The sequence below is a fragment of the Primulina tabacum genome, chromosome 5 (assembly GCF_025594145.1).
Source record: "Primulina tabacum isolate GXHZ01 chromosome 5, ASM2559414v2, whole genome shotgun sequence".
Lineage (NCBI taxonomy): Eukaryota > Viridiplantae > Streptophyta > Magnoliopsida > Lamiales > Gesneriaceae > Primulina > Primulina tabacum.
In genome coordinates, this window is record NC_134554.1 from 318,388 (window position 1) to 332,263 (window position 13,876).

The 13,876-nt window shown below is 35.8% G+C and overlaps 2 protein-coding genes across 8 annotated transcripts; one reads left to right on the plus strand and one right to left on the minus strand.

Annotated features, from left to right (window-relative positions):
• Positions 1-66: 66 nt before the first annotated feature.
• LOC142545123 (UDP-N-acetylglucosamine transporter UGNT1-like) lies at positions 67-7,427 on the plus strand. Of its 6 annotated transcripts, none has more exons than XR_012820219.1 (12): positions 67-353; positions 1,212-1,288; positions 1,621-1,782; positions 1,891-2,024; positions 2,245-2,375; positions 2,453-2,497; positions 2,590-2,687; positions 5,842-5,949; positions 6,134-6,190; positions 6,268-6,387; positions 6,488-6,776; positions 7,001-7,427. XR_012820219.1 is itself a non-coding variant. In XM_075652103.1 (11 exons), exons 1-10 carry the CDS (start codon positions 212-214, stop codon positions 6,340-6,342), a joined length of 1,029 nt encoding a protein of 342 aa, XP_075508218.1. In that variant the 5' UTR covers positions 67-211; the 3' UTR covers positions 6,343-6,387; positions 6,686-7,427. The 6 variants fall into 6 exon arrangements, 2 of the variants coding, with proteins under 2 accessions (XP_075508218.1, XP_075508217.1); XR_012820220.1 differs by having other exon boundaries at positions 6,686-6,776; XR_012820218.1 differs by having other exon boundaries at positions 6,268-6,776.
• Positions 7,428-8,667: 1,240 nt separating this feature from the next.
• LOC142545125 (vesicle-associated membrane protein 711-like) lies at positions 8,668-13,867 on the minus strand. Of its 2 annotated transcripts, XM_075652104.1 has the most exons (4): positions 13,603-13,859; positions 12,835-13,025; positions 9,350-9,513; positions 8,668-9,129 (listed from the first exon to the last, which is right to left on the minus strand). In XM_075652104.1, the coding sequence occupies exons 1-4, from the start codon at positions 13,817-13,819 to the stop codon at positions 9,039-9,041; spliced, it is 663 nt and encodes a 220-aa protein (XP_075508219.1). In that variant the 5' UTR covers positions 13,820-13,859; the 3' UTR covers positions 8,668-9,038. The 2 variants fall into 2 exon arrangements, with proteins under 2 accessions (XP_075508219.1, XP_075508220.1); XM_075652105.1 differs by lacking the exons at positions 8,668-9,129; positions 9,350-9,513 and adding an exon at positions 11,488-12,713 and having other exon boundaries at positions 12,755-13,025; positions 13,603-13,867.
• Positions 13,868-13,876: the final 9 nt, after the last annotated feature.

Genomic DNA, 13,876 nt, shown 5'->3' on the forward strand with positions numbered 1-13,876 from the left:
TATGATTATTTTATGTAATAAATATATATAGTTTGTTTCATTCTATTTTATTTTTTTATGTTAATTTCAGTTTTGGCCCTGGCTTTCATATGTTATTACCCAGAATGGATTCATCGTAAGCATCTTTCGAGCTGGTTCCATTTGGAAATTCCGTGACAAATTTGAGGAAAACACTTAATTGTTGTTGGGGGTCAAACAACGATCAATATCAATGGCTACGAGTGCCAAGATCAGTTCGATTCTACCTTTAGCGGCCAGCGATCATCCGGTGAAGGCGGAGGAGAAGCTCTTCAAAGGATCCGCCATGACTAAGCGTGGCGCTCAAGCTTCCATCTCGTACATGACTTGTGCCGGTACTTTTTTCTTTATTTTATTTATTTAAAGACTTGAACTTGTTGCTGACGAGAGGGATTAAGAATTCAATTTTTTGAGTTTTGTTCTCAAGTTTGTCTGTTTTGTTTTTGTTTTTTGTTTTTTGTTTTTGCCTTGAGGGACGTTGTTTGGAGTTGTCTTTTGTTAATTTTTTTATTAATAACTAATTTGGGCTTTTATCGAAATAATTTAATGGTGATTCTATGGAATTTTGACGTGGGCATCCACCGATCATGAATTTAGCGTTGCTGAGTAGATCCAATTCTCAGTCTACACTTATTTATTGTGGGAGCAGATCCAATTATGTGTCTACACTCATTTATTTGTGATACATGATATCAGAATGAGAACTACTCCAGTTGTGAATATTCGAAATTTATAGTTTCTAGCTCAAACAGTGGCTGGCGGTCTGAAATTTCCTCGTGTATGTATGTATTATTAGACATATACAAAAAGTATAAATGATTTCGCCCCCGTCAAATGTTTTGAAATTTTAGTTTCGCCCAGCCCACTAATCCATTTTCCAAGCTCAGCTGCTACCAAAACCACAAATTTTTCAGTTTGGCGGGCAGAAGGATGGTAAAATTCCAAACCTTAATCTTTGTTAGTGCACTTTGGACTCTTGCTATCACTCTGTGCCTGAAGTTGTCCATACGTAGGGATTAACCTTGGAGCTATTACGCTTTAATGAACATCATACTCATAAACATGAGATCCTTTAGTTGGACTCCACTTACAGCCTCACTAAAATTTAGTCCCACCGAGTATTTGGGCATCTACTCAACTCTTCAATCTTCTCATGAACAATTACAAAGACACGTGTTGACTTGGTTTTGCAGTGCTCTTGGTAATGTTCAATAAAGCAGCTCTATCTTCTTATGGCTTTCCGTGTGCCAATGTCATCACCCTTTGTCAGGTATATGTAACAAACCTGATTTTCATTTGTGTCCAGCAGTGGCTGGTTAGTCGCGATTCAATTTTTTCGTCATAATTTATCTTTGTGTCAGCATATTCTTAGTGTGAAATAAGTATTTTATAGGTTGATTTTTCCAAAGACTTGTTTCTTTGGTGTTATGGTTTAAAACTATGACAATCAGCGATCCTTAATTGATTCATAATTCTCGGTGGATTGCTCTTCTTTGTTAATCTTTCTTTATTGTGTCTTGTGTTACTCGATATTCTGTAAATTATTGGTCATTACAAATTGCCATATAAGATTCTCACATTTAATGCTGTCATCTACTGCAGATGATAAGTTCGTGCTGTTTTCTTCATGCACTACGACGCTTAAAGATCATTTCTTTTTTTGCAAATGAATCAGTGTCCATCAATGATAGTTCCAAAGCATCGGTACCAATGAAGACATTGTTTGACACTTCCCCTCTCGCTTTAACCTATTTGCTTTACATGGTGATAATTTTTCTCCTTGCTGATCTTCGATTGCTCGTCTGTCATAAATAGTAAGATTCTTCCTCATAAAAATGAATTGCTCACATGTTTTCCGGATCCCTCTGAAAGTTAGCCACCATGGAATCTGTCCGAGGTGTAAATGTACCCATGTATACAACCTTAAGGAGGACTACAGTTGTATTTACAATGATAGTTGAGTATATTCTCGTGAAGCAGAAGTACACCATTCATATCCTTGGGAGGTAATTGTCCCTTTTATCCTACCGATACTCTTCATTGGGGCCTTACTCTTTCAAATTATGAACACCTCCGTTTTGGGTTTGGATTGAAGGCTCTTGCTATTAATTTGAAATTCGCAATTACTTGTTTAAATGTAATACAGATTTTTTTTATTCTCTCCTTCCACTTTCTTCTGCGTGATCAATGCTGTATACCTTTGTTTAACAAATGAATATTTTCCAGTGTAGCATTGATCGTCCTGGGTGCTTTTATTGCGGGATCCCGGGATTTGTCATTTGACTCCTATGGCTATCTAATTGTTTTTGTATCCAACATCACAACTGCCATATACCTTGCAACTATAGCTCGCATTGGTAGTACTTCATTTGGTGTCCACATGCTGCTTTGCATCTTGCTTATTTGTCTCCAAGCTGATATTTTGTGTACCCAGGAAAATCCAGTGGGCTCAATAGTTTTGGTCTCATGTGGTGCAATGGTGAGTATTTAGCTTTAATACATTCGTTTTCAGAATCATTTACATGTCCATTCTTTCATTCGAAGTATCATGACGCTCTTTTTCCGATGTAGGAATTTTGTGTGGACCTGTTTTACTTGTGTGGACTCTTTTTCGAGGTGACCTGGAGATCACAATGAATTTTCCAAATCTGTTTTCTCCTGGTTTCCTGGTAATATTTTGCTACTGACATGAACTTGATGATATACCACTCTATTCTACGATTTCTCTGTGTGGCTTCTTGTCAATTAACGCACAGACAAAATTACATTTTTCATTTTTCAATTGTCTGATTAAGATAAGCATTAAAAATCATTCTCTGCGGCCAGGTTTCTAGCCAGTTTTTGCTGATTGCTTCTTCATATTGTTTCACTTGGCCCTTTCATCTTGTATATACAAACTCATTTTCATTTGATTAATGTCCTAGAAAAATATCAGAATAAGAATTTGGATGAACCATTAGTATTTAGTAGAAAGATGGGCCAGCTAATCAATCCCGATACAGCACCAATAACTTCAAGCCTATTTTGGCTTCTAATTGAAATTCCCTCGAATTATATTCAAATGTATTAGAAGGTAAAATAAGGCATTTCCAGTAGAAAGCAAACATGCCAAGGACTTTCGATGGTTTCCCGAAGATTTGACGAGCCAGTCGAGCCCTATTAGAGTTCTATAGAGATGAATGGACCCCTGAATCGTTACAAGCTAGAGAAGTTGATGTAGTGAGAGTCAGCATCTCTGATAGATTTAGTAAAGATCCTCTTCCATATTTTTAAATTCAAACTGTTCTTGGGAGAGAAACCGGTCCAGCTTATTGTTTTGGATAAGTCTAAAATAATCATCATGAGTGTGGATAATGAAAAGTGTTCTTATTTTTAATCTTTCATGAACATATTTTATTGTATTCTTGAAATAAAGAAGGACCGTATACTCATTGGTAAATCATTCAAGCGTAATTACCCAGTTCTAGTGAAAAGGATTACGGGAGGTTTAGCCCTGTCTATGTTTGTTTGCTGTACCAGAAGTAAGGTCTTCCTGTTTGGTCACTCTCTTCTTTTGCACTCGTGAGAGCATTGGCGCGCACACACACATCAAAGAGCAGGAAACAAGGTTTAAAGAGCCAAACAGGTTCATGTTGGTTTTTGTGGCATTACTAGTACATGACGAAATTGTTGGATCTCGGTTTTCTCGTGTCCAAAACGCAGCGGAAGTTTAAAAATTTTTATTTATTTTGACAATCAAAATATGTTTTGCTTTGGGCACTCGTATGGTTTCAGGAAAACATTCGAAGGATGTTAGAAAATTATACCTTTGTGAATTAATCACGTGGCTCCAACTATTCCGGATTTGGCGGAGATAGCTCTTGATGAAATCCCAACTAACTTTCTTCAAGGACTCCTTTCTTCTAATTAGGTCCACTACTAGATGATTTGTTCCTCTTCTAATTCGCACTAGAAAATTAGAAGAAGTTTTTACGTTGGAGATTGAAAACGAGAGACGGCTCAAAGTTTTTCTTCAAAAGGAAGTGGCCGAAATTTTTGGAGAGAAAAACTTGTGATTTTCGAAAATTGTGAAGGTGGAGGCTAGGGTTTTGACTTCTCAACACTTATTTATAATTAACCCATGACCTAATACATATAATTAACATTAATGGGCTTGATAATTAATTGGGCTAGTCAAACTAGTTTAATTAAATTAATCAAAGTCCATTAAACTTTAATTATTAAGTATGTTGGACTTGTACTCCTACAAGCCCATTAAACATACTTCCCACCAATTTTAATTTAATATTTAATCAACTCAACTTTTGAGCTTAATTAATTAAATTCATTATAAATTCAACATTTGAATTTATTATTTAAATTATAAATTCAACTCCTTGAATTTTATCACCTCCAAAATTTAATATTTAATAAACCCAATTTTTGAGTTTAATAAATTAAATTATCAAATTTTATAAATTCAACTCCTTGAATTTATTCTCTCAAATTTTATAAAATCAACTTCTTGAATTTATTATCTCATAAATTCAACTCCTTAAATTTATTTTCTCAAATTTTAATTATCATAAATTCAACTCCTTGAATTTACTATATCATAATATAAATTCAACTCCTTGAATTTATTCTCTCAACAGGAACAAACGATCCAGTGCTTGTGTGACCCTCAATGGTTCAGGGATACAGCTAGCCGTGGGTTCACAACTCTTTGTGATTCAGAATAACATTTATTCTTATTCGGGCTTACCCTAGTTAGCCCCATTCTTTTCATCAACACCTTGATCAAGAATGTCAGAACTCATTTCTGATTGCACCCATCGGATCATGGTAAGAGCGTCTAGTAGCATCGCCCATGACCCCTTATGTATCACTGATAGTGCCTGCAAGAACCAGTCGATTATGATTAGCGTACAGTACGGTCCCTTCATGTCATATATCCCGATCGAATCTGCAACCATTGGTTCATCGGGGGTTGCATAATAATTCGATAACTATGTGACACATATAATAGTGGCATCGCGTGTACTATTGGAGAACTTCTTCTCCAACGTACATCTCATACTCTGGCCAGAGATTCCATGCACTATTATTACATCAGATCACATAGGATATCCACACCCGTAGGTGAGCGGTGAATCCCCGACTACAATGCACTGGCTCCTATATGTGTCGCAACTGTACCCAACCTCGCCACCTGATGACTCTCCTGGAGCCGGTAAACGAGTCAAAGCACAGCCCTAGCATATAGAGCCTCAATGTTGTCCCGGGTCGTAAGGACTAATGGTGTACAATCATAACCACGGACTTATTCTCTCGATGAATGATAACCACTTGGAAAGTCCGAGGGAGGGTTGTTCGGTATAATCATCATATTACTACCCATCTGCATGTTTGGACATCTCCATGCCCCTACCAAGAAACGCAGTACACAACATCACAGATGCTAGTCTCGAGCTCAAGCGACCTTTATCCCTGTTTTAGGCGGCTGAATCGACTAGGAACGAATTTAGAATATGCAGTGTTTACAAATGAGTTTCAACATCGAATTACGATATATTTGTATTAAAGCATAATCAACGACTTTATCTATGCTGATTGCATGGGTATACAGATAAAGTATAACAAGACCATAAAAAGTTAAATTATATTAAAATAAAGATTGTTTATTACACTTGAGTCAATGAATTCCCTAGCCAACCGTTGGCTTGCAGGGCATCTACTGTAACAGAAATATCATCTGGGCTTCTCCGGTGTTCTAAATCATGTCTGTAATCGTTTTTTTTTAGACTTGTCTCTTACAAATTTTGAGATTGTTTCTGATGGCAGGCAGTGTTGTTTTTGTCCTGCATACTGGCTTTCTTCCTGAACTATAGTATATTCCTGAACACCACTCTGAATTCAGCACTCACACAGACGATCTGCGGTAATTTGAAGGTTCGCTCATGATAATTGCTCCATCTATCTTCCTCCGATTATTTTTTTGGGTTCTCGGATAATGCTCTGATGAGTATCTGTGGTGTAATATCTGCTCATTTGCGCAATTACTTGAAAGGGCCAAATGCATAAAGGTTGCATTTTGTACTCGATTCTAACTTTGCCTGGTGCACTGTTTGTTCAGGATCTTTTTACAATTTCACTTGGATGGGTAGTTTTTGGTGGTCTCCCATTTGATTTAGTAAGTGCAGTCTCCATCTTGTTACCTTGTTTTGCTTTTCATTTATGATACGACGTTAATTTTCATTATGTTTGCAGTTGAATGTCATCGGGCAACTTCTTGGCTTCATTGGCTCGGGACTGTATGCGTTTCATAAGCTCATTGGGAAGTGAGCTGATGTGCGGAGAATAGTCAAAATTTTGGCGATTTTTAGTTTGGTGGGATGTACTCTATTGTTGTATCATATGTACTAATTTCCCATGTAAAAACGGAATGCTCGATTCCCTTATTTCTTGAGATCTTCAAGCTGTTACGCAGGAGGATTGCAAATCATGGGCCTGATTTGAACTGGAAAAAGCTTGACTTGTGCTGTAGAAGAAGCAAGCAGTCTAAAGTCCAACTGTGATAGCCTTTTTTTCAAAAACAATAGAAACATTATAAATTATATAAACTGCTGATATTTCCTTCATAAACTATTGTTTGTCTGAAGCGAATTTGATACATCATTTGCTTCAGTTTGCTCGCCATGCGTCCAGTTGCTACAATTTACTCACTGTGCTTGATAAAGAGGAAAATGATTCAGATTATGAACTCAATTAACTTGTCTGTGCTCGTATCTTCTTGGTTCTTATGTAGTCTTTGTGGGGGCTATGTTCATTAGCAGCTCCGTCATGAGTTATGTGCTGAGTTCTGAGAAGATCTAGTCAATTACAGAAGCCCGCTCATTGGAATTGAACATCAATTTTCTGTGTCCTTCTGTCATCGATAGTTTTTGGCTTTGAAGCCAAGACTCAATCTCTGTCTGATGTGTCAAGTTGACTCACTTTGCAGTTCATATGGCTACAAGGGAAGACAGCAAAATGGTGAGAAGGATGATATTAATGGTGGACAGAATATAGAGGACAAGCATGTTGATAACGTGGAGTTAGATAGCGGCATTCATTCATAGTGGGAGCACAAGTTAACTCGCTTATTGAGAGGGGGGTTTTCATACCGGAAGCTTTGGTGCCCCAATGAGAATTGGAGATGGAATTACTTATTCAAAAATTTCCAATAGAGGGCTAGGAAGTTTAAGGAAGGTGATAAGATCATACAGCAGTGAGTATGATTCTCAAACATAAACTTGCAAAGTGGAATAAATACCATTGTACTCCATTTGGATGGCTGGATTCAGATTTGACTTGGATCTAAATGACAATTTGTGGAAATTAATGGATCTGAAATGACGAGCTTTAGCGCAAGTTTCAAATATCACAAACATGTTTAATGTATTTGAATGGTACTTTTAAAACTTCTAATTTCTTTTGTTTTGTCAAACATATTTGATGATTTGGATGACTGATTTTAAATCCATATAACTCAGATCTATCAATCCAAATGAAACCATGGGGAGTTCTTTGTAGTTTTTATACGTTTATATCATTTTAAAAATGATTATTATTCACATTTATATTTATATTATAAATAAGGTGAAACTTTTTTTTTTTTTTGCTAAAATGGAAAAAAATCAGAAATTATGGTTATTTATTAATTACTAAATTCCTTAATCATCGTTGTTTATTATGTATCAACCGGTCAATAATTGAAATATCATAATTCTATTTAAATTGACAATTATGTTTTACCATGCGTTTTCCTAACACATAAATATATTTACAAAAATATAAATGTAATATCCCTATACACATTTTTATAGACATGTATAGATATGGATTTGTTGTTTTGCTGGATATTTGAAAATGGACCGAGTGCCTATCATCTGACTGGGAGTGGAACAGGTTATCATTGAAATTAGCGATTGTTCCCTTGTGCAATTGAGATACCCTCCCGTTTTTTCTTTGTGTGTATGGAACAGTTCTCCACATACACCAAACCAAAATGATCTCAAAAGTAGAGTGAGTGCATTTGATCGAATTGTTCGAGCCTCCAATCATTAAAATTGATACATTGCGTGCTCCGATCCCTTCCAAATTACGAATTCACGGTCCTGATCAAAAGTTGGAGAGATAGACTTTGTCTGCCGTCAATCCAATTACTTTTGAAATATTTAACGTCGTTGTGCTTAAATTGCCCTTTTCTTACGTACAAATTTTGTTCATCGAGTTTAATGACTGTAGAGTAACCCACGTATTTCTTGGGGAAGCTGCCGAAAATCTGCCCCATCTTGAATGCATGTTTTTCAAACCTGTTTTGAGGTGTGAGAACTCTCTTTTCGCTGTTTATCCATTATTAGGAAAGTGAAGAAATAATAATTTATAGAGCAGTTTTTGCATTTATCTCAGGGACACGTGATTGATTTACGCCCCCTTCTATTACGATTTGCTCCACTATGATGACGTGTTCTTCTTTATGCATATTTTCTTCTGGTATGTTTGTCGGAGAACGAGCAGAAAAGAGAGTGGTTACATGTGAAAGAAGTCGAGCTTAGCGGATTTAGCAGGAGAGAGCACGAGTATAATTTTCAAAGTTTATATGATTTATGTTTCTACTTATAATAATATGTATCAAATCAAACTAAAGATTACTGAATTTTCACTCACACGACACCTCATATCACAATTGACTAAAAAATTTCCCAGATCAATAGTAATTTCTCAAATATAATAATTGACACTTACAATACTTATTATAATACAACAGAGAGTCATGCTTTGCCTGTCCTGGAATATCAAGCTGCAAAGCTAGAGAGCCCCGACAAGAGCTTCACGCACAATAACTTCTTTTGCCACAGAATCAACAACACTCGACCTTAACAATCAAGTTTTCATCACAAATATTTCGTAGATTTCTTTAACATATCCCAGGAGATCTAATCAAAAGAATGCAAATATACACAGTCGATAACGAGAACCGGGGCGTGCACCAAATCTCACTTCAGACAAGATGGAAGAGTGGGTCCATGGCAAACAAAACCCATAACAACATACATAATTACCAGCAGGAGTATCACCAACGCAACCCTGCAAAAAACAATCACAGATAACTGGCTTGGAGACGGAGTAGAAATAACAGATCATGATATGGAAATGTATGGTACACTCACAAAGTGTGAGTTACATATCAAGTGGAAAAAAAAGGATATTTTATCAAAATCATTTAATACAGAGCTAGAAGTGCATTTGTTAAAATAAATCGTGCAAATTCTTTCAAAGAGGAAACTGCCAAGTCCATTCAACTTACGTGAGCCAAACATTTCTCCACCAGATATTCCTTCTGAATCGTCGTGTCTGCTTCCTGAATCTTAAAGTGTTTCCTTGCATAGTCGCAGTCTTATCGACCAGTAGCTCTAACCGATCACCCCTGTCTAAGACTTTATCGATATTCTCTATCATGACATTCCGCACCTGTTACAGGTCACAATTAAAATTTTAACCTTCACTGCTTCACACTAATCAGAGACCAAAAAGCAGGAATCAAAAGAGTACAGCTGTTAAGTCGAACATTTTGCTATATTAGTGCGAAGAAGCTAGAGCAGGCTACATTCAAGAATGAACCGGACCATGTTTGAATCACTTGGTTAACGAGGTCTACAAGTTGGCGGTTCCAACCCTTAACCGACACACCAACCCAAAACTTAACTACGCTCAACAGTCCGCTTAACCTGGTCAATATGTAGGTGGTCCCAATATATAATGGCCACGCCTTTAGACAGTGCGATTAAGGAACATTCCCAACCCTCAAACCACAGGGTTCAATCGAGCAGTTCGGAACTAACTGTTTAACCCATGGTTCAGCCTTTTTCTGTGGATGGCCACAATTCCTTGATAGCTTTTCTAAACCACCAAGATTAAGTGGTTGTTGGTTAATAGTCATAAACAAGTCGGGTCGAGTTGACAAGTCTTACCCAGCCGGTTCAGCCGATTTTTTTTAATAAAGAGCCTGGTCGCTCGACCATTTTTCTATCGATGGCGAAGAATAAACGCCCAATAAAATCAGTCATGTGCCATTTTTGTAGAATTTTTTGATAATTTAAATTATATTTATTTAAAAAGTCTATAAATACCGCATTATTTCATTTTTTGTTACAAAAAGCTCTCTAATTGTCTCAGACTTTTAAACCCTCAACTCTTTCAATCCTCTGAACTCAAGTGCAAAATCTCTAAAATTGTTCTATCTCATATCTTACTTTCTTACTTCATTTCTTTAAACTTCATACTTCTTTCATCTTAAATTCTATTATTTATTTAAATAATCAAATAGAAAGTTCAAGTTCATTCGACAAAGATAAGGGAAAGTTGGCAATTAATTATTTTGGTTGAACATCTTCACCTCAACCGCAATAATAATATCGAATTAACTGATGTTAAGCAACACCATACATTTCCAACTCGATAAACAATGAGCGATGCCAATGTTCAACCTCCTCCTGCTCTCAAATCTTCTATTTTCACCAAATATTTTGATAAGGTGAAGTTTCGTACAGATAAACGAATACCAAAATGTAAATTTTGTGATAGATCATATGAATTTCAAATAAGAGGTGGATATGGATCCTTGATGACACATAGAAACAGGAATCACCCGGTTGAAATTGGAGTTGATCGATTTCAAATTCAAATCTTTGGATACACATCATCAAGTGGAATTAACGATTCTCGCTTACTTGAGAGTAAAATTAGCTATATTTGTCTTTGGTGTACATCATTCTCTTGGTTTGGAACTTTGGATAATCATATACTTTTGAATATTTTTGTTGGAGGGTAATAAATTCCACTGCAAAACGTCTTCCACGAACAACACTCGTACACACTATAAAAGATTAGTTCAGGCAGGTAAAAAAATCTTTAACTAAAGAATAGATTTGCATAAAGTTTCTCAATGTTCTAATGTTCAGGGTGATCATATTCAAACTGTTCGTAAATCGGTATTAATAGTCGCTAGATTGACTATTCTTGGTCAATCCAAAAAGTTAATTCATATAATGATCGATGAAGCGCAGCCGGTCAACAACATTTCTCAAATAATTTTTTAGTATTAGAAGAATACTGTTTAACTTAAAAAAATTCAATATCATTTGACAAAGCTGGTATTGAAGCTGTTAAACTTGTATGTCACCCATCAAACGATAATAGTTTTTTTATTACTTTGAAACATATATCGTGTCTTAAATTTGTGTTCAAAGTGGGCTAAAAATTTTAGAATATTAAATTAAGGCATGTCCCAACCCATTGGAATTGAATGTACAGATTATAACAAGATCTTTTTTATTTTTCCACCAACAGATATGTTTAGTACTGTTTGTAAGATTTTAAAAGTTTTATTCACTTTAATGAACAATTATCTATAGTTTATTATTGAAATTCTCTTTTTTTTAAAAAAAATTATCCAAGTTCTAACGAATTGTTGTCACATTGCATTTAAATGAAGACTAATGATGAAATTCAATCTGATTTTGTTTTAAAAATGAAAGCTGAGTAAGATATTATATCTTTATTACCTTCCAGAAATTATTTACTTGATTTTGCGTTAGATCCTAGGCTTAAATTTGATATTTTGTGAGGGAAGTTAACCATATATTATGATGCTGTAGTTCTGATTACAGATAACTATTCTCCTAATCCTTCATTATCCTACATAATATTAGAGAACATTTACATTATAATTATGAAAAAGTATTGTTTAAAGCATGGGGGTGTGTTAGTCTACATGAACATAAATTACTAGCAGCATGAGTAGCTTTTCTAAACTTACAAAAACCTGACTGTTACTAAGAGCATTGGACAAAAGATCTGAGAAGATTTTCAAGTTTGCCTTGTCTCAAGAGTTGCCGTGGACAAATTTTTAGTTCTGGAGAAAACTTGTCGGAGGGAAGATGTTTAACCATTCCTCTCAAGCATTCCTCAATGACTGGACAACAGCCGCAAAACAAATACAAGGCAAGGCACTTCTTAATGGCAAGCAAGGTGAATTTGACAAGTCACGCCATTTTTTAGTCACAAAACTACATTAGCTTTGATTCCTCTACATCGTATGAGGATACGTGGGTAACTTAAATTTTTAGTTCAAGCAGTTCTTTCCCTTTTAAATTTGCAGAATTAAATTCTAGTTGATGATAGTTTTTTTTTTCTGATTTAAGTTTCAATCTTTTTTTCATACTTAAGCTCAAAATTTTAAGTCTTTAAAACTTTTTTTAGTTTTTAAAATTTGGATGGTTAAATATTATTGATAATTATTTGTTTAGTTTTAATATAAAATTAAAAATCAAAGTTCGAACTGGAACGATGGTTACCATAAGGCATAAACCACCATTTCAAGGGCGGATTATGATTAAGGGCTTGGAAATCCCTATCCTTCGACCTGCTAGTTCCAACCAGAAAACCTGCAGGTCATGGCCCAATCTAAAAGAATTTGCAAATTATTGGCATGGAAATATGCGTACACTAGTCATAATCTAGTTTCATTTGTTATTACATTTAGAGAACTCTCAATCAAACATCTAACGTATTTCACCATTCATTAAGTGATCGACTGGTCGGAATTGGTATGATTTAAACAATGAAACTTTAAAACGATAATGTCCTGTAAACCTTTTGGGGGGATAAAACTTGGTGCAAAAAAGAAATCTAAGAAGACATCTCAACAAACTTGGTGCAAAAAAGAAATCTAAGAAGACATCTCAACAAGAGCACGAATCCCCTGTTTATGATTCCAATTTCTTTAGTTACCTGACTCATTTCACCTCTTAGCCGGTTTATCCTGTCAGCATTTGGATCATTGGAGAAAAAATCCATTTGCTGGCCGAGGACCCTTGAAAATTCATCGTTCATGGCATAAGCTTGTGCAGATAATACAGCTCGACCATATGTCCTAACAAATTTTTGATGAATGTCTTCAAGAAATTCAAAAGGAATTCTTCCTGCATAGGTGTCAGAGTATAACAAAAAAGGTTTGCTCAAGCACATAATAAAGGTTGCGGGACATATAAATCATGAAATTGCCAAATAACATGAAAAACCTCATTGCAATGATGCGAGTGTTGGGACTGCCAATTATTCAGATTAGGATGCACAACTGAATAGAAATTAGAAGTAATTACAAAAACAGAATGGCAAATAGCAACCAATGCTATCATGCTGCTTCAGGCATTTTCACAATTAATTGCAAAAAATACCAAATCCTAAGCAAATGCCAAACCAAATATCTAGTAGCTGGTGACATAAAAACTAAACCCAAAGAGAGAAGTATCAATGCCCAAAAAAATTAGGCATAACTGAAAACCTCAAGACTCGAACAATACTAGACAATTCAAGATCCATATGTGCAGCCAGAGATGAGAAGCTAAGTCATGAATCGCATTCAAATTATTTCCACGTTCTGAAACAAAAAAAAAAAAAAGCATAGCATCCATCTCCAAATTCCGGCGAGAGGCAATCTTTGTGAAGCTAATTTTAAGGATAATAAAATCGAGAAAAAGATGAAAACTTTTCGCGTACGTCCAGCTGTGTCGTCCGCCATACAAAGAACGGTGAGTCCATCTGTGCGTTTGACATGGAAAATGTAGCGATCCTGGGAATAAGAAACGTTGGTGTCGTTGTTTCCAGGGATTTTCTCCAGGATTTGGCGCGCAATGGAATTCGCCGTGGTGGAGGCGGAGCTGAACTCGGCGAGCACCACGGAACCACGCGCCACTAGCGCGTACAGAATCGCCATCCTTCTCTAAGAAAAAATTGGATTGACTATTGAAGCGAAGAGAAGTTTCTGGGAATT